We start from the raw sequence: 27,928 nt of genomic DNA, 5'->3' as shown, positions 1-27,928 counted from the left end.
GAATGAGAAAGCGCCTCGGTGGAGTGGTTGGGGTTTGTTTGTGGCTGTTGCAGGAAGACTAGTTCAAATCCTGCTCCTTGTCTTTTATAATAAAATTAAATCAAACACACTTAATGTTTAAAAAATGTTCTTAAATAGAAAATTACATTATATTGCATGCAATCACAATCATCTAAAACATACAGAGAAGAAACTAAATACTAAATTGTATCCAAATAATCTCAGATTTATTTTGAGAGTTGTTTACTTCATGATATGATATTCAATCATGCAGTCTAAAATAGCCAAACTATGACTGTTTATTACATGAAAATGATTGAACTTGATTCTTTACACTGATGAACCAGCTCTATTTGCTAGGAAGTTTGTGAGATGCAGTTGAAAGCTTCAGAGAGCCAATTTGACAAACAGTCAGTCAGTCAGTCAGTCAATAATTTTAAACATTCTTTTATTAACTTTCTCTTTTAAACACAACTAACTTTATAAACGGTTCCTCTATTCAATTTTAACAGTCCAAATACAAATGGATGAACACAGCGAGGGGAAAAAAGAAACATACAGTATGTACACAATAAAACACAACAGCACTCTGTGGTGAGAGAGGAGCAGTCAAGGCAAAGCAGACATCAGTCAAATATATTTAACTTCATACTCTGTAGTACCTCAACAAATAAGTGTCTCATACAAACTTGTATAAAAAAATAATAATCAAGCCAATATCTGAGGACTACTTAAGCATGTTATGTACCTAGTACAAAATTAAATAACAATAAAATAATAGTAAATATTGGCATGAAGACAAAGTGTGACTAAACTTATAGATTTATAAATAAAACAAACAGGAAGGAAACTACACATTTAATAATATGAAAAATAAAAACATAAAAAGGATATTATTTAGCCTGTTAAGGGTTTAAACAAATCTTCAGTTCACATTATTCAACCACACAAATTCATTCACTTTTGCAACTGAACCACCAGGGGGCAGCACAACCACACTCATTTTCTACATTAGCAGGTAGAGCAGGAACAAAAAGGGGAAAGTATGCATGTTAGCCCACAGCCTGGCTTATCTTCTCAGCAGCAGAGGGCTATTTTAACACCGATTATCAGGAACAACAGGAAACACACATCATCACACCTTCCATTTAAGCTCACTGCTGAAGGCCTCGGTATGCCTCAAACAAAGTGCCTGTCAGAGCATCGAACAGCATCTTAAACCCTTATTCCTGCTTTGGAAAGATACTGAACAAGTGGGGTGTCAGATGCTGCTCAGCCATAAAAGAAACACTTTGCTTGAAGCACACTGAGGCCTCTGAGTGGGTCAAAGACAAACAACAAGGAAGTGTTGCTTCCTGCTTAAGAAGATCACACAACTTTATACAACACAAACAAAAAAAAACAACTCAGTTACATCATCTTTAAAATGCAGCCAGTGCATTTTCTCTTCCACATCACAATTAACAAAATCTTCAGAAACATGAAGCGAAAGATACTCAGGTATCATACCAAAGGAAAGAGACGAAACAAAGCTACAAATAATGGCTAGCTTAATGATAAACAACAGTGTTGCGGGTTAAGGTTCGACTTCTCCGTACAGAGAATGCTGGCTTGTGGAACCAGAGAGTAGCGTTTCTGTTGTGTTAGCCAACCAGCAGCTAACTTTGTAGTTTCCGTGGAAAAAAATGTGTTAAACTGGGGGAACAAACAACCCCAACAACTCTGTTAACGCTCACAGAAGGTTAATCAGGGCGAGATGCTTCGGACAAGGAAAAGCACCTCCCTTGGCTTTTATCATGAAGGTTTGTGGTGGTGGTTCTTTTTTAAAAAAAGACTCTCCAAAGTCATACAAAGAGATGAAAAAACCAGCTGTCCTGAAATATACAGCACAAAGAGCGAGAGGGTAAGGAAAAGCAGAGCTTAATAGAAATCTGAAGCTGGAGGGAACACAAAAGGTCCTCGCGAGCCAAAGTAGAGATTGTCGATTCCCTTCAAACACTGGGATACTTTGTTTGGACAACAGCGGCGCTGAGAGGGCACGGCTTGCTTGTCAGGGGTTTGTCTTCAATCTGGCTTCTTCAGTTTAGAAGTTTAGACCCTGCTTAGCAGAGTGGATCTGTGGAGAGAAGAAAGAACCAGCGGTTAGCATTGAAAACTCATATATGCTAAGCTGCCTTAAAGTACCTGATGTTCACCAACAACTTAACTTCCAGCAAGAATATTAAGAGTAACAGATGTCAGTTAGATTTGGTAGAAATGTTAGTGATAAAATCAGATTTTACAAAGTAGGATGTGAGTTGTAGCAACAGTTTGTGTGATTTTGTGTGGTTGTGTGTGTAGAGAGACAGTCTGCTCCCGCCCCTGCTGAACAGAGTTACTCTGACCCGAGCAGCACGTTCTGCTGACGCGGCTCGGCTGGAATAAAGTGACAGATCGTGTCGCAGCGGAGGCAAAGCTCAGGGGGAGGAGCTGGCAGGTGATCAGGAAACGTGATCACACACACACACTCAGAGCTTAGTGGATTCGTCCAGGCTGGGCTTAACCCAACACTCACAAGGCTCTGGATCCAAAACCTGCTCTCACCTCTGACCCCTGCCAACAGATCTGATTCATGCCTCTGAATGTGGGTGGTTGGGTGTGTGTGTGTGTGTGGGGTCAGTTTTTGGCAGCCTGTAGCTGTGACTGTCAGGGTTGAGTCATGTGTTCACTGTCCATTTTTACACGTCTGTCTCTTGCATTTTCACATTCCAGTTTTACATGTTTTGGGGTTGAGGGGCAGAGGTTAGAGGTTAGAGGGTTGTTTTGGTCTAGTGGTCACTATATCAACGTTAAAAATAAAACGTAAGCTTTTTATTTATCCAAAGTGTGTTGCTCATTAGCTATATTTAATGTTTAACATCAGAGCTGGAGTCTGAAATTACATTATTAAACCTTTGACGGCAGCGAAGTGATGTGGCCATATGCATACTCATGATCTAGAGCTCTGTCTCTGGAGAAACTAAACGCCCCAGACTCAGTTTGTGTCAATTAAACTTCAGCGTGTGATGCTGAAGCAAGAGGAAATATCCCTCTGTCAGCTCTCTGGGGCTTTCTTCAACCAGTTCGAGCCGACTGAACAAAGACGCTTTTCTCTCATCCATCTCCTCACATATACACGTCCAGAGTGCTGTGTGATGAGGGGGTGCGGTGCGTCGTGTGCGCATAGGATGTAATTGTGTGAAAATGACTGATGTCCTTTGCGAGTGTCTACGCAAGCGATGGTGTGACCAGGAAGAATGATGAGCGCCTGTGTGTGTGTGTGTGTGTGTGTTTAATGCATTTATTGAATAGTGTGCAGGTCAGCATCGGAGTGACCTACATCCCTGTGGGTCTGCCTGGTCAGCGGGGCGGCAGGAGGGGATGCGGGGTGACAGCCCTGATTGAAAGACTCAAAACCCCTGAGGGTGAGTGTGTGTGAGGAGGGTGGTGGTGGCGGCGGGGGGGGGCATACACACCTCAGAGACTTCCATCTGTCCTTCTCCATGTTGTTCTCAGGGCCTTCGCTCTCATATGATGCCAGATACAATGCTGCCACGAGAAAAATCAAAGAATCATTAGCTTTCCTTTTCAACAGTGACATCCACCCACAGAAACACATTCCAGTACTGATCTTATTGGCTGCTCTGAGTCCCTTGACTGGCTCTCATTAGCAGTCTGTTTCCCATTTCCCCCTCAGAGAGCCATGTTATTGTTAATCATATTGAATATTTATTGAGATACTCCATTTCCAAGTGGCCAGTTGCTCTTACACTCCTTGTTATAAAAAGTTGGAGGTTTAACTGAGACCTAATGGTATAAATTCATTTTGATGGCAAATCTTTCAAATTTAGTTTCTACTTTCTGAGTATTTTATTTGCTTTAGACTCATTACTTTGTGGGTGCAGCTCATTTTAAAAACAGAATCTTAGCTCCAGTGGAGTTTATTTGAGTTGTCTTAAAGTTGCTTTTTCATTTCTTTACCCACAGTAAAAACAACACAATCAGTGTTTTTCCTGCTCTCTTTTCCATCCTCACTTTCTATGAGAAGCCTGTCATCTTTGTGTTTTCTGTACTGACGAGTAAAAGCAAACCCAACAAAAAACAGACGTACTTGAACAAAAAACACAGACACTCCAGTTGAAACTTAAATTGGAGCCTAAAAGCAGTTTAAATGTTCTGAGGATTCCTTTGACTCTTTCATGTTAAAAAGCCCAAATTCAAATCAACCTGCTTCCCCTCACACACTGTGCACAGATGCAGAGAGTCTGCAGATTGGTTGACAGGAGGATGTTCACTATCACCCAACACTGTCACCCATGGATGACAGTGTTGGGTGTTGGGTGTTTAAGAAGCACTCACAGCTGATTGGTCAGTTCAGTCAGATTTCACAGACCTCCCTGTCTCCCTCTGATAAGACGGTGATAAGATCTGGAGCCAGTGACACACGACTTTGATGTGGATTAAAGACGACCAAAATTATCAGAGTATGAGAGGAGATAACAAGGTGTGTGTGGATTTTAGGCTTAGTAGGAAAAGAGTCATTTTATTGTCTGTGGTCTGCTCTGTTTTAACCAAGGACTGAGTGTATGTCAGCGATTTTCATTTAGCTGGATTCAAAGTAACCTGATTTTCTTTTCCTGATTCTACTGTTTTGTTTTCATAGTAAACACAGAGATTAGTGCGGTATCAATCTTCTCAGCTAACTGTTGGCCAGAAAAACAATAAGCCCATTTTCCAAAATGTTTAGCTATTTCTTTAAGAGGCTTTGACTCCTCCATAATTCATTAATCCATGAACAAACTCACCATCTTCAGTGAAGACTGGAGCAGTCAGCAGGTACTGCAGGATCTTGCGATCCTTCTCAAACGGACACTCCACCTTCTTCCAGGTCATGAATTCACTCACTTGTTTGGCGAGTTCCCAGAATTTCTGAAATGAAACAAAAAATAAATAAAGGTTAATGAGGAATCAACCTGTTTAAAAGCCTACAGGACACAGAGTATGGACAGCTGACTACTACTTCTTTACTCCATGCTCCAGATCAGTCAGATGCTAAAATTTTAATACTATCAAACTGCCTCTGAGCAAGTTGTAGAACCTTGCTGGGCTCCAGTGACGCAGCACTACACTGTGGTTACAGTCAGCTGGTGTGAAGTGTTAATGTGTTCAACTGTATGAGCCCAGGATAGAAGTAATGCTTAAAATAGGATCTGATTCAGTGAAGCTGTGAGCAAAGACCAGTGGAAACACTTGTGAGTCTTTGGTCACTGGTCAGTGTGTTTGTTCCATGGAAACACAGCTGAACTTTACACACTCAAAAGCCTTACTTCTTCATTCTCAACACTCTTTAGGGAAGTGGGAATAAATAGCATCAAATCTGTTGCCCTGTGTAGTAAATACAGTGACGTTTTCGGACGTGAAGTCAGCTGCAGCGGGAAAAAAAAGAGAAAACCTGGTGTAAATCGGTTGCCAGGGAAACTCCCCGAGGGGAATTTAAAATTCAGCTCACCTCAAAGTTGATGTGTCCGTTCTGCAGCCTGTTGGCACAGCCTTCATTGAGGAAGTAGATGTCTTTTATGAGCAGGCTGAAGAAAGGGATGACAATCTGCAAGACAACAGAAAGAGAAAGAGATTTAATTTCACTGGGAAGAAGTGAGGGGGGATTTCCACACAACACCCTGGTGTGTGATCTTTATAAACACTGGCTCAAACGGAAAGATATTACAATTGACAAAGAGGATCTCTTACAAAACAAACCCACTTCTGCTCTGATCATGAACACATTTTTCATCAAAAGAAACCCACTGACTTTCCATTGTTATGGGGCGTGTAGCAGCGAGCACAGAAACATCCTTTAAGTTAAAAAAAGTTTCCCAGGACAAAGTCCTCCGACTAAAAATGGAGAAGTGAGACTGGCGTAAACACGACGGTTTTCTAGAGGAGAAGAAGAATTCCCCCTTAAAGTCCCTTTAAATAATTCATCGCCACCCTCATACAGTGATTCAGGTCACTGCATGTCTGGGCACTAACGTACATGCAGGGTGGGGCTAGACGCACCAGAGTCCATTCAAATAACGGTCAATTTTAAACTGGTGGGAATTTTCCTCCTCACTGGGAGAGAACCAAACACCAGGACTAAATCTGGTATTTACCAGTTGCTATGGCTGGTAAATAAACACATGACTTGTTTCTCAGTATCAAGAGATGCTGCAAACTGGCACAGCAACCTTAAAAAAACAACAAAACTAACTAAGTCTGTCGCCTCTCTCTGAACTGTCCCAACACATCCCCACCCAAGATCATCAAACATTCATGGCACTGAGCTTTTAAAAGTTGAAATTCCAAAGGGAAAACAACAAACTGAACTCGATGCACATTTTTGTTGTTCTCTGTGATTATTATTATTTAACCAAAGTCATTATGATTGTGTCAGAGGTTGTACTTCAATAAACCACCCACTCCCATTTCCTTATATTTTTACTTCATTCCAAAAAAATACTTCTCTGCCAAACCAGTGAATCAAATCATGTGTTTTTCTTCAACTCCGTCCTTTGCTGACTTGCACTGTGAGCTTGTGAAATTCTGCCTCTGCAACATCCTTCAAACGGTATTCAGGGAGCAGCTGACGACTGGTTAACTGGGCCTCAGTCAAGTCATAAAGTCTGAACAGAGTGTACGGTGAGGGGTCTGCAGGGGCAGGATGTTGTTTACGAGGGCATTATAGTATGCATGATGTGAAGGCTGTGGTCCTGCGTGCACACACGTCTGTACATACATGTTCTGAAAATAAAAAACAGGAGCAGGGAGGAAGTCGATCTCAGCTGGACACAGAGGTCTGGAGCCAGAGGGAAGCCGAGGCCTGGATCTGTGGCCAAAATTAGATTTACTATCAAGAATGGGTTTATCAAAAGCTTTATTTAGGTGTTTATTAATGTGTTGGCGAAGCTTTCTCAGAAATTATTTACAACAGCTGATCCACCTTTTCTTAAGAATCAGTTGTTTGAGTCTTTTATTTCATGTGAAATTCCCTTATTCCAGCTTCACAAACATGAATATTTAGACTAAAAATATTCTAACTAACTATCTTTGAGGCTTGAAACTCTGAGTTTGTTTGTTACTCTCTGAGTAACTGTGAAGAGAAATTCTTATTTCTTGTTTTTGGACATTTTATAGACCAAACAATGACTCAAGAAACTAATCAGCAGATTAATTGATAAAATAATCATTAGCTTCCCTAATCTTTTCACTTTAAGACCAAGACATGTTTTGTGATAAACTTTGAATCTTTCTCTCTAAATGTTTTTGGTGCTTGTTGCTGTCAGTTCTATCAGATCCTGTTTGATTATTCTCATATTTTTCTTCCTGATATTTTATTAGTTTATTCTAATCATCATCTCTCACGGTTTTTTGTTTCCTTTTAAAGCACTTTGTAATCACTAGTTTAGATAAATCCCACATAAATAAAACCAGCACAGAAGCAAGAGTCTATCAGAAAAAAACAACAGCTCTTCCTTCTGAAATCTTGAATTAATCCAAGTTTGATTAAAACCAGTATCAGAGGCAGATCGTGTGGTATAACTGGATATAAACTGGAATATTTTCTGTGTCCTTCTTCTCAAGCTGTTGCTGCAGTGAAGTCTTTAAGATCAGCTGTTTGGCATTTTGTCAAAAAAAGCCTCAGATCATTTAAATCATTGATTGAAATGAAGCATGTATTTTTTGACAGGGTCAACAGCGCTGGGGGGAGCCTGGAGGAGACCATGAACAGCACCACCACCCCCTCCTTACAAGGAGAGGTCACAAGAGCAAGAACATACCAGACTCCTTGGGAACTTTCCGTTTCATGACCCCGACCTCTCGTCCGGGTGTGTTTGCATTTCTGAGCTCCACAAAAACATCCCCTCACAAACCTCAGGGAGGCAGATTCTTATTGACAGTACAATCTGTCTCCATGAAAAAAAACACACACACACACACACACACAAATTTATTCGACTCATGATGACGTGAAGAAAGGCTAACCACTAATGCCTGGCAGCCCGCGAGCTCCACACTGGTCCAAATTCGGTCAGAGCGGGCAACTCAAGAAGCAGCAGAGAACACTATGTGATCTGGCAGGCGGCCATGTTTTCTTTCTCCTCCACAGCATGTTTGATGAAGAGGAAACCAAGACTCTCCTCATATCTTGACCCACTTCTAACTCGACCTGTGCCCCCCTCCTCTGAGCTACTCTGTTATGTAACGTCTGTCCACTCGAGAGGCCGCTCGCTGATGTTGTAAACACGATGGGAACGCAGCGTCCAGACAATAACAAGACACAACAAGCAGCAACACTGCCGTTTGTTTTTCTGCTCTCCCTCCACATCAACTGTTTCCTCCATGTTTGCTGTTGCAGTACATGACGATAAAGGGCGTGCGATAACCATCTGAGCTTTTTACAGAACAGTAATCAGCACAAAGTGTCACTAACACTTTGTTTGGTGTTGGTCTTGTGGTCAGGGTGCTTATTCTGAAACTGAAAGGTTACAGCAGCTGTCAAATGGTGTTTAGTGAGACATCGAACCCCCGTTATTCATCACAAGTGGCTCTGGATGAGACTTTCAGCCAAATGTACGAAACATACACCAAAGTCTGGAGCGCAGACGCTCAGACTTGTGTGGTTTATATAAATACCAGCTGCTGGATGTCTCCCTACTGAAGACATGTTTCACTTTTTGGCAGAGAAGACTCATTCATCCAACACTCGACCTGATTTTCTGCTGACGGTGACTTTGCTAGAATTTCAACCTTTATTCAACAGGCCTCACTTTAAATGTCATCGTGTGAATTTAATTGTCACTCCTCACTCCAGCCCAGCACAGTGCATTCAGCTGGGAGCTGAACTCAGAAAAGATCGTCCTCTATAAATATGAAGCACTAAATGTGGTCATACAGCTAAATGATGTATCATCTTAGGTACTGGTGGCCTCACCTTCTCTCTGCTGCTGTTGGCAGTGATCGACCTCTGTGTGGCTCCTCTGAGTGCTGTTCTGTAGTTGTAGAAATTGCTGGAAGGATCCATCTGATGCTGTGGAGAGAAAACACCAGCCTGTCAGTGTCGTGTGGCGGGGGAATCGGGAGGCGGTTGAAACGGTCGATGTTATGACCTTGGACAGAGGAGCGAATCAACTCCACACAACCTTCGCAGCAAATAATGACTTAGCGGGAGAGAAAGTTCAGGATTCACCTCAAATGAGGCTCACAGGGACAGAACAGGAGGGTAAAAGGAAACCATCAAAAGAGTGGAACAGAGTGACGAGTTGTGTGACTGACAGAGAGAACGAGAGAAAGACGGAGATGAGCTCCGGTGAGACATGAGCGGGAACCTGAAGAACAGAGTCTTTGAAAGCTTTTAGATCCCAGAAAAGGTCCCAGCCTGACTCGTCTTCACCTCACATCTCCTCTTTCAAAGAGGCTGACTGATGGCCTGTTGGGCCCAGGGAGTGTGTTCCCTGCACGACCTGGGGTTTACTCAGGTACCACAGGGAGGATGGCAGGGGTGCGGTGTGTGATCTGAAGCCCAGCTACACTAAAACATCTGGGGCTTCCTGTCTGCTGGACTCTGGCTACCTGCCTTCACTCCCCTGGACTCACCAGTGGAACATGTTTGCTGTTAGATTTGCTTGTTTGTTTCCGTCTCTGATGCCTCACTCTTACCTCCTCTGTCTCTACAAAGTAAACTGCTTAATAAAGCGTCTTTACATGCTCGATTATCCTGCCGTAAAAAAGGAGAAACAAATCGATTATCTAATTGTTTTTATCCATCTTTGTGAGATCTGTGTGAGTCACAGCAAATCTCTCCTCACCCACTCAGATTCATGTTCGCAGGAGCTTTCAGCGCAAATGTGTTAATCTGTCTTTGTCGCTGCATTAACCCAACAATCCACTGACAAAAGAAGAAGCTCCCCCACACGCCCACATCGCAGTTAGTCATCAGAGTCGAACTCCACTAAATCACAGCGCTGCTAACGTGTGTGGGCACACAGGAGGAAGCTAACGTACAGCTGGAGGATTATATAAAAATGTTCCAAACTGCAGATTTTAAAGTGGAAAAAAGATTTTTTTTCCTTCACGCAAACTTACTTCTAAGATGTCAAACTTGGCCGTCTTGACTTTACTCCAGGTCTTCTTCAGCCGAGACACAGGACTCATGTTCATCCCAGCTGCAAGACGGAAACACACACACACACAAAGACAATGAGAGAGATATCACACATCCAAGCAAACACCCAAACATGATCGCATTAACACATGGCATTTTCCCATTCAGCCAGACAGACGCACATCCCCCCCCTCCACCCTTCCTCCCATGGCAGTCATCCTTTAACACCCCTCCCTTTTCTTTCCTTCTACTGTTGTTTCTTCTGATGCAGCGAGGCAAAAGGCCGCAGGAACAATGGAGTTAACACACGCCTCGTTTCCCCTCCCAGCACTCTGCTTCCCATATGGTAATCCTCAGTGTGTGTGTGTGTGTGTGCTGCAGGTTCAGGCACCGAGGGGTCACCGTCAGAGCAGAACAACAACACAAAACAACCCTCGAGTACACAAAAGAGCTCAGATTTTGATCCAGAGACAGAAGAAATCTAAAACTCGTCCTCGGCTCACTTCACTGAGACAGTTTGGGTTTTACGTGACACTTAAGTGCAGCAGGGCCGAGATGAATGAAAGTCCGACCACAGCAGCATGTGACGGTGTGTGTGTGTGTGTGTCAGAACGTGTCCTGCCTAGGAAACAGCTCGATTCGCTCACAAAGACACCAGTATGTGTGTGAGGACAGGTGTTGGCTGTGCTAGTGGCCCTGTTGGGACACACACTCCTCTTTATGAGAACATAATACATTGTTAATGGCTTCTCCTCCTCAGCACTGACACGATGCAGCAGAGGGAAAGTAGAAACACAAACTCAGTCTAGTTTTCATCTTTTTGTTTGTTTTTAAAGAGTCAGTTCACCCAAATTACACAGAAAAATCACTTACTCTACTGCTGCTTCTAGTCTTGTGTTCTCCCTTTGTTTGGATCTGAATTGAGCCTAATTATCTTTTCAACTCTCACTTCTTACTGTCCTTGGATTCCCACTGGATCAGACCCAGTTTGGATAGGGAGACAATTATCTCAAACTCTGGAAAAACAAAAACAAAACCTACCTTCCTCGTTAGACAAATCTAAAGGTAAATTTCCTTAATTTGGGTGAACTAACCCTTTAATCACATCATTAACAAACTGTGTAACCCTGGTGGTTCCCTGGAGACGAGGCTGGTGGAGAAGGATTTGCCTGTGGCGCTCCCTTTCTCCCGCTCTCAGGGGAGAAAGACAGAGGACAGCTGGCACTCCAATATCCTCTCCTCTACCCCCTCATCATCCCATCCTCCCTGCCTCCCCCCTCCTCCCCCCCATGCGCTCGCACTGTCTCTGGTCAGTGCTGACCATCTGCCTGAACGGGGTTGTTCTGCATCTTCTTCCAGCTGCCTGCCCCCTCAGGCCTGTGACGATGACCAGATCCCCTCTTCTCTGGGATCCCTGAGAGTCAGCGGAGCCTCCAGTGAGGTCTCTAAACGGTCAGAGGTGCTCTAAATAATGTCTAATCTTTATTTAACCTGGGCACTTTTGCTTAGATTAATGTCATCTTTTTTGGAACACGTGCACACATTCACACCTGGAGGCTGCTTAGTACAACCAGAATCTAATCTGGTTTCCACTTTGCAGCTCCACTGGAGCAAAGAGGAATTTGGATTTTTTTCTGCTCTACCCATGATACTCTGCAGCTACTGTATGAGTGTATATGTTTCTGCAGTCGAATGTGAACAGCAGGAAGCTGTGAGAAAAGCTGTCAAGACGTGTTTCCCACCTCTGACCAAACTCTATCGAGTCAATTATCTGCATGAGCTGCTGCTGCATTCCCTCTGCTGCCGACTCTCACTGATATCATTAGGCTGAAGTAAATTACATAAGTTGGAAATGAACTGAGACAAAGTCGTGAGAGGTTACTGCTACAGGGGGAGATTACATCTCTGCACGAAATTCCCACTGAACAACAAATTGCATTTACTACGCTGATCGGATTTACTGACGACTGGAAGACACAGCCCTCTGTGCAGGAATGTAGATCAGAGGAAACAGCACAGAGTCGAAATGATACTGAAGAAATTATAAAAAAAATGTGACATCCATCAGTGCAAATCATTTCTTGGCTCTTGAATATTATCTTAAACCATTTATCTGTCAATCAGTGACATTTTAGAAAACTTGACTTCATTAGAAACTGAGACTTTTGGAGACTACATCCTCCCCCAAAAAATAACAGAGTTGTGGAAAGAATCTCTTCAGGTTACCAGCGCTTATCCTGTCTGGCAAACGAATAAAAGAATAAATCTCATGCTGAGTTATCTCAGAGGTAAAAGGAACAGTGACTCACAGATGATGGCCATGAGGGAGTTAAAGTTGCCAATGTTGAAGCATTCACGCGCCACGTCGATGAAGAACTCGATGACTCGGGCTCGGTGCTTCTTCTTCACAGGCTGTTAACAAAATGGAGAACATTAAAAAACTGCATTAGCCCTCGGGGCCGACTGTACTGTCTGGAAAATGTGTTTGTAGTCGATCAGGGTGTTTACTAGGAACTATATTATCATTATCAGAGAAGATGGCTGGTGAAGTATCATGCAGAAAGCTCTTAAGTGTGCTTGTACTTTATGGGATTTCCACGTCGCATCGAGAGAAAAATGTTTTCTGGTTTGAGGCTGACTGGGCTTTGGGAACTCGCAGCTTTCTGACAATTCATGAACTAAACCAATAATGGACACATTTAACGCTAATGAGAATAATCAGCGGTTGCAGCCCTGTCACTCGATGAGTGAACTTGGCGTCACGTTCGTTACTCACCATGCAGATTTCTGTAGCCACCAGATAACTGAGTCTGTTGAACCATTCAACATAAGCTTCCAGGTTGCTGGCCTTCTTGCGATCACTGAAGCAACTCTGCAAAAAAACAACAGGTTTTTAATTAGCACTGAAGCTAACTGCAGAGCAAAAATAAAGCTAATTTTTGTTTTTTTGTTTCATTCTCTCAGTTAATGCATCACTGATCATAAAAAAAAAAAAAAAATCAACTCTTGGCTAAGTGGACCTGTGAAGCCAATCACGCTCAACTTCACTCTGCTCCTTTAAGCACAATAGTGGCCAATGTTATTCACATTATGCATGCTGGTCCTTTGTGTGGATTCCTCTTGATCTAATTCCACACATTCCTCTGGCCTTACGCCACTCTCCCCCATGTAGTGTTTCCCGCCGGTGGACATGTCGCATTTTAACATGCAGACACACACACACACACACAGTTATCCTCGTCTTTTCCAAGTGGCTCGCTGGGGGTACGAGGAGGCTAGCCTGAGGCACAAAGGCAGCCTCAACCCCCCCATCACCTGGCTCCCAAAAAAGGGGCTGTTGCCTAGCAGCCGAACGCCAGACAAGAGAGCCCACCGCCAGGCACACACACTCACACACACACACACACACACACCCCTTCCCAAAACAAACCCTTGGCAGCAGTGGTTGCTAGGAGATGAGGTGCATGCATGCCCATCTAATCCAGACACTGGGATGATTTGAGGAAATTGTTGGTGAGGTGTGTCTGGGTGTGTGTTTCTGAGTGTGTGTGTGTGTGTCTTTATGAGGAGCGGATATTTGGTCTGCCGCTACAGTCTGGAAATCACCTGCCCTCACATTGACCTGTGTGGAGGCCAGTCTCTGTGTTGTGTAAACTTAACATCTGTCTGGAGGAGAAACTGGGCCGTCTCACTTCTACCCCACAGCAGACGGAGACAAATCAGAATCTCCACACAGGATTTCAGCCAAAAAAAAAAAAAAAGGTTGCATAACCTCTGTGTATGCTTTCTTATCTGCTGCTGTATTCTTAGAAAAGCACGCAGACGTTACCTTATCGTTGTCCAGAGGGTCTTTCTGGACGAAGGCCTGGACGAATTCTTCAGGTCCGATGTAACTCAGTCTCTCCTGAAAAGGAAAAAAAGGAAAATCAATGCCCGTTAAAACCAGGACCTCGAAATGGTTTTGAGAAATCTTTAAAGTGTTAAATGTTATTTAAGGGATTTTAAAGGTAGAGTCTTTTCTCTGATCCAAGCCGACTGATTTGTTTTTCTGTGGTCAAATATCACTGTTTAAAATCAATGCTGTGTTAGGTCAGATGTGGGAGGAGCAGTGCTGTTCAGCTCACCTCGACCAACACACTGATTTCTAATCCATCATACATGTCAGCTCCCGATCGATCGGGTCTTATTTTCTTTGTGCCGATATGAATGTGATTTATTGAGAGGATTTCTGATAGTTCTTTGGAAGGCAACATTTACATCTTAATTTCTCTTGACATGTCACAACAAATGATTGATACGATGTAATGATTTAAATCTTTAGCCTTCAGAGCCCAGTCTGGCTCAATTACAGGCTCCTGATAATCAATGGGCACGGTCCTTGTTCTCACCAGTTCTATGTGCGTGAGCTGCTGGGCGACAGTGAAGGGGTCGTTGCAGATGGACAGCATATCTCTCTGGATGGCCGCCTGAGGCTTCGCCTTCAGAGCCGTCAGTCGCTCGGCCGCGGTGGCGTTGATCTTGACCAGCGCCTCCTCGTACTGGCTGAGCACCGTCAACCTCCTGATCAGGCCCTGGCTCATCTGGCCAACCGCCTTCCTGTAAACCTGAGGGATGGATGGAGGGGGGAGGAGGAGAAAGAAGAGAATTAGTTAGTGAAAAGTCAGTGTTTAGTTTATCCTGAAATCACTTACAAACCCAACATAGTTCCTTGGTGAACTTGGTGAAGAGCCACTACATGAGAGAACAAGAGCTCTGAGTATGATGCAAATTTGACCAAATCTCCAGTAGCATGTGTGCAGCCACTTTGTTTAGCTCAGCTGTAGGCATTTTAGGTTAATCCCTAACCACTGTTCTGTGGCAGAGAGTGATAACAACCTCAATGGAATTTACAACACACGTTTGACTACATGTCAGCAGAACTGACTGCAAACCGATGCCAGCTCGCAGCCCAAACCACAGAACGACCCTCAAAATGTGCCGCCTCCAGGATTTATTTTGCAGAAAAAGCATCCTCCTGGTCACGCCCTGGGAGGGTCACTCGCAATGTTACGCAAGCGTCTTTCTACTAGGCTCATTAAGGCCCCTCAGCTCAACGGGGGCACAGGAGACAGACTCTTGGCTCCCTGGCCTCAGGGGTCCAGAGGTCGCCATGTTTCCCTGAGTGAAAACAGGCTACGATTAGATAATTGTTCCCTCACTGACACAGTTTAGCACATAAGTTGCATAAGAGGGTCTACAGAGGGAACAAGCACATGTGTGTTTCATTATGCGAGTGTGGAGGATCCTGTACATGGACTCCTTCCATACCGCCGTTATGAGCTGCCCAAAACAATCTGGGGTGATGAGGCCCCATTTCTCACGACCACATCCCTCCTCCCTGGACTTTCTGCCAAGGCAGCCTCCAGAATCTGGGTTCTACAAACAAGAATCCACTTCAGGGAATAAACACAGCTAGGTTTATAATGGAAGTGGAGGCCCGGTGCCTAGACAGCAATCAAATGTGAGTTCTCGGTGAGGCGCTGAAGCACTTGGAGGGGAAAAAAAGAGGACTCTCATCACTCCAGCCAGGGTGGGACCTTCTCTGAAATTCCCTTCCCAGGGCGTGACTAATGCATCTGTCTGTTGGTGATGTGATGGTGATAGGTGTGATGGCACACCAACACACACATTCACATGTCAGCCAATCAATTGCGGCTCTGTGGATATTGCAGTTTTGGCAAGGGGTAAGTGCCAGAGCCCGGGACAGAGGGAAGAAAAATGAAGATGTAGAGAGAAATAATGTTTCATACTGGAGTGCAAGAGGAGAAAAACCAATTACCTGGGAGAAAATAATATATTTAAATGATGAATGCTCCTCAGGCAGGTGCACACAGTGAATTGATGACCCTACTGAAGGCTGCAACTAATTCTACTTTTCATTATTGATTATTTTTTCCAATAAATCAAATCATGGTTTCGTTTATTAAATGTAAAAAATAAGTGAAAAATGTCCAAAAGTCCAGAACCCAAAGATATTTGATTGAAAAACAGAGAAAAACTGCAGTTTGACATATTTGAGAAGCCTGAGACAACAAACGTTTGACATTTCTTTCTTGATAAATGAAAAAATATTGATTAAAAAAATAGTCATTCCTTGCAGCCCTACATGAAATACTTTCACTCAGACATTGTAATATCACCATAAACACTGTATACGCACAGCTAACGCTCGACCACACTCCTGCACAGTTGGACAACAGCGAGACACACCACCAGTGAAAATCGGTCCAGTTGCCACTTCAAAGTCAACCATCTGCCGTAGCTTCTGTCCCCACTACAAGCAGAGGACAGGCCAGGGTTGGATAAATTTAGTCACAGATCTTGGAGACAACAGCGTGCCTGACATTTCTAGGCAGAGGGAGTCACATTTGCTCATCACAGCTATTGGCGTTACGAATGGGGTGGGGGGCCTAGCAGGGGCACGCTGTTCCCTACGCCATCGACTCTGGCAGCGATCCTGAGGTGGCAGACGGCTGCTCAGTACAAGTCACCATGACTTAGCGCGTAGTTGGTTCATGCCATCGAATCACTAGAGGTCCTGTTTTTCTTGGCTGAGTGGTGTTATTTCCTGTGGAGCACCACCTGACCCTGACTGTTTTTAGCAGGTTAGCCAAGCGGCACTGATGAACAGATAGTAAGAGGTGCACTCATTATTTTGCCTGCAAGCACATCTATACTGCCAAGTCAGGATGGGACAGAAATACCTTCCCACCACCTGACTAAGACGCAGCATTAAGTTGCTTTGAATCTTGAGACACAAGTCCAAATCCAAGAGCTCAATTCTGACGATTTACAGACAAGACTTTACAGAGTCAACAGTCAAGAATCAAGTCCTTGTCCCACAGGAGTCCATGTCTCAAATCTTAAGTTCAGAACTCTGAGTATCACGGACTTAAAGCATAAGAGAGGAATCTGTGCAAAGAGCATTTAAATTCTAAAAACTGTCAGGGCAGTGGCACCTGTTATAAAAGTGTGCTGTGCACGCACCATTTGGCTTAAACACACAAATGTTTGTCCAACAGTCTGCTTCGTATCAAGTGTTCCAGGCATCTGATCTGTTAAATCCTCATGACTTATCATATTAAAAGAAAAAAAAATAAAGAACGTGGTGCAAAATAAAAACTGCGCATTTTGAGGGATGGCAAGAACTGTGCACCACCAAAGTCAAGATCAAGATCACAGTGCTTGTTTTCTTCTCCGCTGCTGCTTCCTTATATATCCAACCACATCCATAATGACAGTCTTACTACAGAGATCAAGGTCCTGGAATGTTTTGAGTGTGGTCTGGACACGACTTTGACCAGATGTTCGGGACGTCTATTTTGGACTGGAACCCTTTCCCAGAGTGCTGCGGTCGATGCTCTAAAGAACCAGCATCTAACTCTAAACTCCAGATTTGCTCAGGGTTCAACAAATGTGTTCTGTTTTCAAAACATGATCTGGAGACTCTGTGAGAAACACGAATGCAAATCAGTTCTGATGAAACCCCTGCTGATGTCAGTGGCCTTAACAGCCGAGTTTCTTCCAAGAAATGTCCCGTGGCATTTGCGGTACCCAGAGCGTGGAATCGTGTTTTATTATCACGGGTTGTTATCTATGATAAAATGAATAAAAAACATGCATATAATTCAGCAACATCACGACTTCACTTCCTCAACACCGGCCTGTGGCAGTTTGTAAACCAGAGGCACCGAAGCTTCGCTGGAAGCGGTTCATTTCAAAGACCACGCTCGGTCACACTGTGCGTATCATGAGCACATGCGCCTGTGGCGTACAAGATATCACAGAACATCTGCACTCAAAAAGGCTTCTTTGTCAGCACAGTGCATACATGTAGTGTCTGTAACCTTTGAAGACTTTTTCTGTTAAAGACCTACAAACTTCTGTTAATACAGGTGTCCTCTCAGTTACAGTTCCCACACAAATAATTTGTGATTTTACAGGAATCTCCTGATATTTGAGATGCTATCGGTCCTGATGGTGAGGATCACAGTTTACAGAGCAGGTTTATTGCTGAGACATGTTAGAGCAGAGTCTTACAGGAACTGGAGCAGTCAAACAGTGGCACCAGTTATTTTTAAAAGAATGATGTAAAAAAGAAATTGAAAGCAAACATTAAAATGGTTACACAACCTATCTGGTTCAACTTTCTCCTACTGTAGTTGCTCTGCTCGTCAGATTTTCTGTGTGATGGAGGATTTTAAGCAATTTTTTGGTGCAATCACATTAAATGTCACCATCAAATAAACAGGTCAGAGGTTAATAAATGAGTGAAAAAACTGACTGCATCTAATCTGAGAGATAACCTTTGATGGCCCAACACCAACCTCTGTTACAGAAACAACAGAAAATCAAAAGGAACCGTTTAACCTAACAGAGTAGATAAACTAGAAATAGCAACGCTTGCCGCTTTTAATTATTTGGATATACTTAAAAATAGAGCATGTCTTATCTGATGCTGTTAAACTTAGGCCTACGTGCACGCCATCACCTCATGAGGAAAGTACCAGGGAATCTTGTGCTAAATGGCTTTCTGTTTTCTTTCCTTCAACCATGAAAACATCTTTGGAGGGGTGGTGTTAATGCCAACTGCAGCTGATCTACCATAAAATCAAAAGATGTTTGCGTGACCATCAAAACACACCATCCCTGTTTCTGAGCAAGTGTGTTCTGTGTTCAGTTAAGATGCGTTTTATGTCCGAGGATTACAAAAGGAGAGCAGATATTGGGAGCTGTAAATGTGTCCAGGTGACATGTGAGAAACGTATTGATTTCTAGATTAAATCGGGATCAATACTCGTGTTTGTACCATTGATGACTAATGTGAAACCTGCGTTTAAACAGTGGGGGTGGGTGGGTTGTGTTTTTGTGTCTGGAGTGGTGAAAGGGGGACGTCTTCTATCAGGACAGATGGATGTTTGTGTCCTCCATCACTGTCTGCTCCTAATAAGCCCCTGCTGGTTCATCATTAACACCAACCTCCCCTCCCAAAAAACACACACACTTAACTCGGACACGTAACTTATTCCCAAGCAGAGCACACGAAAACATCAGGACAAGCACTGAAAGAACCCTGATTCATGATGACTAACTAAATTATTTGTCTAGACCGAAGAAAACTGAAGAGTGAAGGCTTCTGCTGGGAAAGAACATTCGATATAAGGCCACACTACAGACTAGAGACTACAGAAAAGGAAACTCTGACTGAGACGGACATTTACTTGAAGTCATGAGCTCTAGCAGCGCTGAACTTTGGATCTGCTGTTTCTTCCTGCTTCTAGTCTTCATGCTATGCTGATCACCATCCAGCTGTATCTCCATGAGAGTGATATCAATCTTATCTATCTTTCAGCAGGAAAGTGAATATGGTGATTTTCCCAAAAACGTTGAGCTATTCCCTGAGAAATTAGTCATTACATTAGCTTATGTTAGCATTTCCTTTCATGGCCTTCACAGCATGAGTCACTGCTTGTCAAAACAACTTTTCTATATCTAAATGTCTGACAGATGAGGCTCTGTACGTGCACCAAAGATAACAGAGGGTGCAGGACAAAAACAATTCTACCCCACTAAAAAATCTGTTGTCCAAACAGCGTACCAGAGGCTAATGACACGCTAAGCCAGTGACATTCAGCTCTGCAGCAGTGGAACAATCCAAATGCTGCCTAGGAAGGAGCACCCCAGAGATGACAAAAAAGCCACCTAGCCCATGAACAATGGGGCTTTTCTCTCAGCCCAGCCAGCCCTCAAAAACCGCTTTGTTGCCAGAGATACCCCCTCCACCTCCCTCCACTGCTATCTGCAAAAATCTGCCTGTGCCTGTAGCTTTGCTGCACGTGCAGTCTGCAAAACAGCACTCCACCGTCTGTGATAACAACTAAACTAAACAGCAGGATTTTGTCAATTAACTAATTATGTATGGATAAGTTTAATATTGTACGTCTACGGGAGGCTAGCATGAAGTTATAAAAGTGTGTACTGACCTCGTCTCCACTGGCCAGCCGGTGGGTCAGCTCCTTCAGGCTGCGCATCATCCTCTCATCTCTGAAGTCATACGGGAAGGTTTCCGTCCACTCTGTGAGGAGCTGAAGGATCTTGGGAGCAATCTTCCTGACTCTCATCTGAAAATGCAAAAGAAGCACTGAGTGAAAAATAAGGAGAATCAAATATAGGATGTGTAAATGTCACTGATTCCTAAAACACATCAAGAAAGAAATTAGAAATCTGACATGGCCAAGAGTGGATGTTTTTGTTGGACATACCTTGTCAGCTTGGGGATCGCTGAGTCGCTGTTGCTCCATGCACAGGTGGCACACCTTGGACATGAGTTCATATGGGTGGATGAAGAGGCGAGAGCTGAGCAGGAAGGTGAAGATGTACGTCCTCTGTGGAGAGAAAAGACAAGAAGGTTACTACAAACTGACAAAACTTAACCTAACAGCAGGTGAAATCTAAACTCACTAAACAACAAGATAGAAAAAGCAAGTATGGAGAGTTAAAACGTTTTTCCCCGATGTACAGAAAGAAAAAGAGCTGCAAGAAGAAAAAAAAAAGACGGAAAAAGAAAATGAAAGCAGCGCTGGCACTGAACAGCGTCTCAACGCACCAGAGCTTCTCAGACAGAACAAAAAGAAAAAAAGGCTTAACCTCCTCTTTTGGTGAGACTGCAAAGAAAAAGAAACCAACAGGGAGATATATATATATATATATAAAAAGTAAAAATACTCACATCTGGATAATAATCTACAGTTGGGACCAAGTGGTGAATGAGGGCCTCCAGGGACCCGGACACCAGGTTGTTGTCATGATAATAGAGGCCAGGGTAGCCTTCCTCCTTGGTCTGGTACAGGTTCTTGTTGTAGCTGCTGGTGTTCAGCTGCCCTGTGAACGGTGGAGTCTGAGGCATGTTGTCCTACAGGAGGAAAAAAAAGAGGACAAACACAGGAACAGTCAGTCAGGACTTCAACTTCTTCCCCGATAGATATTTGACCACAGACGCTGATGCAGGATGGCCAAACAAATCCAAAATAGCTCCGAGACACAAACACAGACGGCAAAGGTTTGGACGCAACGTCAACACCCTTCCTCCTCTGGATCCCCGCGGTCCATTTTAAGGTTTGAGAGTTTGGGTTTAGTTTATTTGAAGATGTACGAATGGTCAAGTGAAAACGGAGCTGAAATAAAAACTGTGGTTGAGGCACAAAAAAAGAATAAAAGGAAGGAGTCATATGAGTCATCTGCAAGGAAACAAGACAAGACGGCTCACAGATGCTTTGTTCAGTTTGACGGAGCTTTACAGGAAACTGAACCCTTAACCCTGGTGATATTAGTGCTTTGCACTCGACAGCCAGCACGTAACACATCATCCCCCAGTCCAGTAACAACAGCAGCAACATGAACCTACAATCTGTAACAGTTGGAAATTAATCCTCATCAGTCAAATTAGATGAGGATTTAAGCTTCACACTGTAAATCCTTAGGACAATTCACTCATTCAAACTAACCTCTGATTCACAAAGAGCTGGTATTTAATGACACGGCTTATAAAGGGAAGTTCTGTGTTTGTGCTTCAGCGTAAAAATGAAAGTGCACCAAAAAAAAAACGTGTAAGAGCTTGTGAGATCCTCTGGGCCAAACTGTGGTCCTGCAGGGCGTCATGACACTTTCTTTCTCACTGAATGATCACGTTGCTTGTTTACTTCCACTGCTGCCCTGTGTGTGTGTGTGTGTATGTGTGTCAAGGAGGCAGAACAAATCGCGATGTAGGGTAGAACATGACGAGTGGAGGAGCATGTGTACAGTCCTGTGCTTGGTTGATCAAAACGTTGCCATAGAAACTTGTCAAACAGCTCCTGCAACATGATCAACTTCTCGATGAACACGAGTGAAGGTCCATGTTACAGCTTGTGAATTCAACAAGTTACACAGTGTGAAAAACTCAGAACTGGTCCTCACAAAGACAGAACGACAGCCCCACACACACACGCTCTCCTCTGCCAGCGTACCAGCCTCCTGACCTCTGAACCTGGCATTTTGGCTCTGGCCCCTGCCAGGCAGACTTATGGCTGGGGAAACACAAAGGGCCTTTTCACACCGGGGGTGGGGGGGTGGAGGGGGTCGGTGCGGGGTGCAACAACCCCGCCCCCCACACACCCTCCTTAACAATATGCTGCCCCGTGGCTGCCTGCCGAGTCAGGAAGCCTTAAAGGCCGATGCAGCGCGGAGCTGCCAGGGACGGATACAGGGATGCCAGGAGGTATAAAGTGCACCTGCCCACAGTTTCATTGTCCCGTGATGAGAGCTGTGGTTTTGCAGGGAGAGCTTACAAAGAGAGAAAAATAATCACAAGCCACAGGGATAAACATCAGCTGATCAGACCAGGGGTGGATATTCAGAGGTATTATTTTGTTGCGTTTATAGGTCGAACAAAGTCTAAGTCTTTAGCTTAACCTTTAAAAAAAAAAAAAAAAAATCACAAGACACTGCTGTTTGTCTTCGCAGGGTCAGAAGGTTTGATAGAGATCCCAAAACAAACCCTGTGTATTCATAAGTCCACCCACACAGGGCAAACCACCCAGCCCTCCACTTTCACACGCACGCCGTGCCATAATGCACGTGTACGCCGACCATCGCTATTATTCAGCGAGACAACCGCGGCCATTTCCATGAGAAAAGGCGAGTGCGAGGAGTCAGATCACAGCAGCCTGAGCATCTGCTGCGCCATGTGGCTTCCCCACAGAGAGAGGGAGAGACGGCGAGATCACGAGTCTGATGGAGGAGGAGAGAGAGAGGGAGATATCCTGATACAAGTCAACTGCATCTTTGTTTACTCCACTGAGGGTTGCTGCTGAGCTTAAGTGCTCTTTTGTTAGCAGGTCTATAAGTTCCTCCTTTAGTAGCATCCCAGTGCAACCGCAGATGTCTACTGTCCACAGAGCAGCTTTGAACACACCACTGAGGTTCAGATGAAGAGCAGCATCATGATCAGCAGCAGGTGATCGAGTCCTGAGAACATGACTCTGTCTCTTTTCCCAGCTGGGGTCTGAGTCACCACCTCCCTGATCCCATGCTCTCTTTCCTAAACATGAATCGGATGGGGCTGGCAGTGGAGGGCAGACTAACACTTGCTGCATTAGTTAAAGTAAACGTGTAGGTTCTGGCTTCTCCAGAGGACGTGCACCTTTTCTCTGTCTCATATGAAAATTTAACTGCTGCAGACAAACTCAGCAACTGGAAGAGGACATCCTGGGTTTAGGGGACCTGTCGATGAAATGTCTTATTTCCACCTCAAACCTCAGATCATCAAACACACACACACACACACCGGCTGCTCAGAGAGCTGGCTTCACTAAACCTAATATTGCAACAAGTGGTACTGAAGCTTCAGCACGTTGACATCACTCTCCCTCTCTGATGTCTCTGAAAACAGCCTGGATTAATCTCACGCTGCTCGGGGCAGGTGGGCTTCTCTGAAGATAAAAGCTGTGTCTCTAATATAAAAATACCTTGGATAGAGGACACTGTGAGATCAGATGCTGCACTGTGTCCTCCTCTCTAATCTCTTTGTCTCTTTGCTTGGCAGCAGGTCAACATCAAGTGGTTTACACCTCATCTTCAGACATATTTGTACTTTAAGGTGTTTTATTGATGCTTTTACTTGCTCTGATTGTAGTGAGGCTTTTTAAACACATGCCTGATTGGATCATCGTGCTGTATCCTGCGGTTTAGTTTGGTGTAGCACGTAGATACCATCATCACCATCTCTGCTCCACACGAACCAGCTGCAGCCTTCATAACCCTAAAACCAAAGCGTGGGATGCTTACAAGCAGCGACAACTGAGACACACTGATTTCCATTTGGCTTCCAGGTGTCACGTGCAGTAGTAGTAGCAGTGGCAGCAGAGGGTGGAGGGACCACATGTCGGGTCCTGGGGCCTGACAAAAGCAAACTCTAAGCACATTGCTGTTGGTTTAGCGTGGCTGCTGGCTGGGCAGCAGCTGAAGGTAAACAAACAAAATGCCACAGCTCTCCTCCCCACTTTAAAAGGAGGGGGGGTTTGTTTAGGTTGGATGGATGGTTTTAATTATAGCCTCGCTGGCTGTGTGTGTGTAACCATCTGCCTCAGAGTGTAAAAGAAGTCTGGTTCAGACTTAAATTAGAATTAAAGGCAAAAGACATTCACATTTCTGTTAAAAGATGGTTTAAGGCCGCAGAGTTTTCTTACCCATAATCTTCAAACTGTGATGTTCTTTAAATATTCAAACTCTGGTCTATTTTTACCCTCACACACACTCTGTTCCTGCTTCTGTTACTGGCTACGGCCTCGACCGCTGGTTATCACATGGCGGTGAGACTCTCAGATGATTGAGCTGACTCAGGGAAATCTTGTGGTAACCTTAAGGTCTGGGACTTTCTCCACTCCTTTTACACAAAGAAAGAAGAAGAAGTAGTACACTAACCTGAAACGAGCAAAACACAGAAACGAAACTAAAAGATATTTGTTACACTGATCACGTGCTGCAACATGCCCTTTGCAATGTGGGGAAATTTGGTAACAGAAGGGCATCGGCTGAGAAAGCAGCAAAACTCCCCCGAGCAACTGTCACATTAGGAGTAAAACCCCGGCGTTTACGTGAAATCACCTTCAGGCTGCAGAGCCATCAATGACACGCGTTTGCAGGTAATTTAGACTCCAAACGTTTGGGTGGAGCTGCTTCCCCAGAGAGAAAATGATGGAGTCTGGTCTCTCACTTGCCCAGAATACGAACTATCAAAGAGCCGACCGAGGCTCTTCCCGCCCTGCCCGCAGTGTTAACGACTGCTCATGATGAGCGCCCATCAGCAGCTCAGAAGCTATAAAGTACAAAAGCCTGAACACACAGGAAATCATTCCCGCGGTCCACCAGACGTGTGCAATCAGCCGGAGCCTCAAGTTTAGCGTTTAGGCGCTTTTCTGATGCTGTTTTCCTGAGAAATACTTAAGACATTCCTGCAGCCACTGAGGAATATGCAGGTCAAAGCAGGAAGATTTGTGACGTAATAAAACATCCCTCTCAGCCCTTAAATGAATAACAGCAATGTGGTTAGACGTAGGAGCCACAGAAATGAGAGCTGAAGAGAAAAGGTACAAATGAGCTTTGTTTTTCCTTTATTAGGACTAGAGAAGGAGGTTATAGCAGCGGGGGAATGTGATTCTGGCAGAGACACTACGAGAGCCCAGCAGTAAATCAGCAGCCCACCCCCCCTCCACTGCGTAAACACTGAACGGCATGAGGAATCTCACTCATCCATGGCTTGAGGAAATGAGGGTGAGAGATAGCCGAGTGGCTGCACAGGAGGGTGAAGAGGCCACAGAGGAATAGTGGAAGAAGTCTAAATAAAGATGGCTGCTTGGTGGTGTTGTTTGAAGCTGGTGTGTGGTCAGGAGTGCTTAAAACCAAAGTAGCTTTAAGCAGAAATGCACCTGTCTCAGGAGGGGTGCAATCAAAAAGTGGGAAAAACACCACAGCCTCCTGTGCAGAGTATTAACCAAATCCAGCTCTGGTGCTACGACTTTAGAGCAGAAAACAGGCAGCAAGAACACACACAGACCAGAAAATATAAATCATCATCTCACTAACCGTTTCACCTACTGTCCTGCCAGCGGCTCGATCGGCACAAACTCTCACTGTGCAGTTTGTAGCTTTGTTCAAACCCACAGAACTTTATTTCAAATTATAGTGGAGATCCCAAAGTTTCCAAAGATGTCAGGCTGACTTTTGGGCAAAGACGTGTCAAATGATGGAGTCTTGGATTTGAATGTCTCACCGAGTGTGAACGTCGTGTCGTTTCAATGAAGAGGTGAAACAAGTCTTCACACCTCTTAGCCTCAAAAGAGAATAACATGGACACGTTCCAAACAGCTCCTCCACCCTTCATTACTACATCCACACCAGTGATGAGGTGCTCTATCATGACTCAGGTTAATGTTTGCAGCTGTTGCACTGAGTGATAAAAATCACAGCTTCTGTGAAGGACTGTCACCTGGTGTCATCAGTCCCTGACAGCCACATGAACCCCCCCAGAAACTAAACATCCTGCACAGAGGGACGCTCCAGCAGAAACAACACCTTTATGACTTTACTCCTGACTCTGGAAGTACACATCTGATGTAGGTCTCAAGTCATCTGGGCATCTGTGTTGAAACTGGGCTAAATTTGGTTGAAAACCAGACATTTGGACATCTGGGTTCAAGATTTCAAAGCCTGTGTTTCAACTTGTCGTCTGGACCTGCTTCACAGTCACTGAAGTGCGCCCACTTTTCAAGCGAATAAAGCCCAGAAAGTGCTCTGAAAACGAAGTGAGAAATCTCTATCTGCTGATGAAGACTGTGTGATATGGTCAAAAACTCCACAGCAGCTCTAAACAGACTTTGTGGTGAGATTATTTTGTCAGATTTAACCCTCATTTAAAAAATGTTTACACCTGAAAATCACTGAATCATTGCAGGCTCAGGTTTAAGTGACCGATTCGAACACAGCCAGGCTGCAGCTGTGACTACGCTTCTTTTAATTCCCACAGCTCTGCAGTCTACACACCTCTTTATCTACAATTACATCGCTGCTTGCACCAAATACATGCATCTGCACAAACAAAGCCCACAACAGCCACTACTACACAGCACCGGAGTACAGTAGCAGGCATGTAATCCACCGCAACAATAACTCATTCAAGTGTTTCCAGAGGAGGCACCCTCACATTGTCAGCAGACCAGAGTCCTGCCAAATCACCAATAAACGGATTTAACTTGTCAGCACATTAAGGAAAACCCGGTGCATGCCTGTAATACAGAGCAGTGGCACGGAAAGCCAAGGAGGACAGGCCAGAGTTATTCAGGAGAGATGAGGGATTAACTTCACTGATCCCTCACTGTCTTGCAGGGGAGAGGAGAGGAGACGGGGAGGGGGGGAATCCTCTTAGCCAGAGGGTAGTGGGGGTTAAAAATAGTCCGCCATTGACACTGATTTCAAAAATCCTATTATTGGGGTAGATTTTTTGGGGGGGTCACTTTGGGGAAATGAAGGTAGAAGGAGCTACTTAGCGAAACCAGCAGATGTAGGTGTCATTACCCGGGTTTGTTTGGACTCTGGAGGATCAAGATACGGACAAAGTCAATAAAGGCGCACAGCCAGCGCTCACACTGCGAAGAAGCGTCAGTGTAAATACTAGAAACTCAGGCTGCAATCTTAATATGTGCAGAAAATTCAATGAGCGGTCAGTAACATTTAGAAGCGCTGCTTCAGTCCTCTCTGGCTGCACACTGAGTGCGCTCTTTGCACCACCTGCGCGCAATCTGGACCCGCTCCACCGGGTCTCCAAGGCGCACAAACAGCACAACACTCAACACACAAAATATTCCCACAATACACCCTCACAGCTCACCTCAACGAGCAGTAATCCAGCTGCGAATTCCCCTCGTATCCTCTCCCAAAATGTGCGAAACTGCCTTTCAAACAGCCGAGACTTTCTCCTTTAACATGAGAGTAAACCCGAGGAGGTGAAACCCGGCAGTCCGTCCCCGCTCCGGTCTCTCAGTGCTGCATTATCACTTGTAAATGCGGGGAGTTCAAACGTGTATTCCCAGTTTCAGAAGCAACAGCGGGTTCGCTCGGTGAAGGAGGATGAATGAGAGCTCCGGCTGTGTGGCTCCGCCGCCGCCTTCAGTTGTGTTTGAGCTCCGGAGCCGCGAT

General features: G+C 44.5%; 1 protein-coding gene across 2 annotated transcripts; it reads right to left on the bottom strand.

Annotated features, from left to right (window-relative positions):
• Positions 1–431: 431 nt before the first annotated feature.
• Positions 432–27,928, bottom strand: rasgef1ba (RasGEF domain family, member 1Ba). 2 transcript variants are annotated; one of them, XM_051074912.1, is made up of 15 exons: positions 27,621–27,928; positions 20,928–21,110; positions 20,461–20,583; positions 20,182–20,319; positions 16,359–16,472; positions 14,548–14,763; positions 13,989–14,063; positions 12,936–13,031; positions 12,469–12,571; positions 10,141–10,220; positions 8,990–9,085; positions 5,528–5,623; positions 4,824–4,947; positions 3,495–3,567; positions 432–2,116 (listed from the first exon to the last, which is right to left on the bottom strand). In XM_051074912.1, exons 2-15 carry the CDS (start codon positions 21,102–21,104, stop codon positions 2,092–2,094), a joined length of 1,536 nt encoding a protein of 511 aa, XP_050930869.1. In that variant the 5' UTR covers positions 21,105–21,110; positions 27,621–27,928; the 3' UTR covers positions 432–2,091. The 2 variants fall into 2 exon arrangements, with proteins under 2 accessions (XP_050930869.1, XP_018537857.1); XM_018682341.2 differs by lacking the exon at positions 16,359–16,472 and having other exon boundaries at positions 27,621–27,927.

Source organism: Lates calcarifer, linkage group LG13 (assembly GCF_001640805.2).
Source record: "Lates calcarifer isolate ASB-BC8 linkage group LG13, TLL_Latcal_v3, whole genome shotgun sequence".
In the NCBI taxonomy this organism is placed as follows: domain Eukaryota; kingdom Metazoa; phylum Chordata; class Actinopteri; family Centropomidae; genus Lates; species Lates calcarifer.
Note: the sequence above shows the minus strand (reverse complement) of the source record. Positions and strands in the feature narration are given on the sequence as shown.

What these genes read in the sequence shown, in the direction of transcription:
- rasgef1ba (XM_051074912.1), bottom strand. Translation starts at nt 21,104, where the DNA reads ATGCCTCAGACTCCACCGTTCACAGGGCAGCTGAACACCAGCAGCTAC. An exon ending in GCGATCCCCAAGCTGACAAG is followed by an intron (nt 20,320 to 20,460) that starts GTATGTCCAACA and finishes TTGCATTTTCAG; the next exon opens with ATGAGAGTCAGGAAGATTGC. An exon ending in TCCAGTCTTCACTGAAGATG is followed by an intron (nt 3,568 to 4,823) that starts GTGAGTTTGTTC and finishes TTCTCGTGGCAG; the next exon opens with CATTGTATCTGGCATCATAT.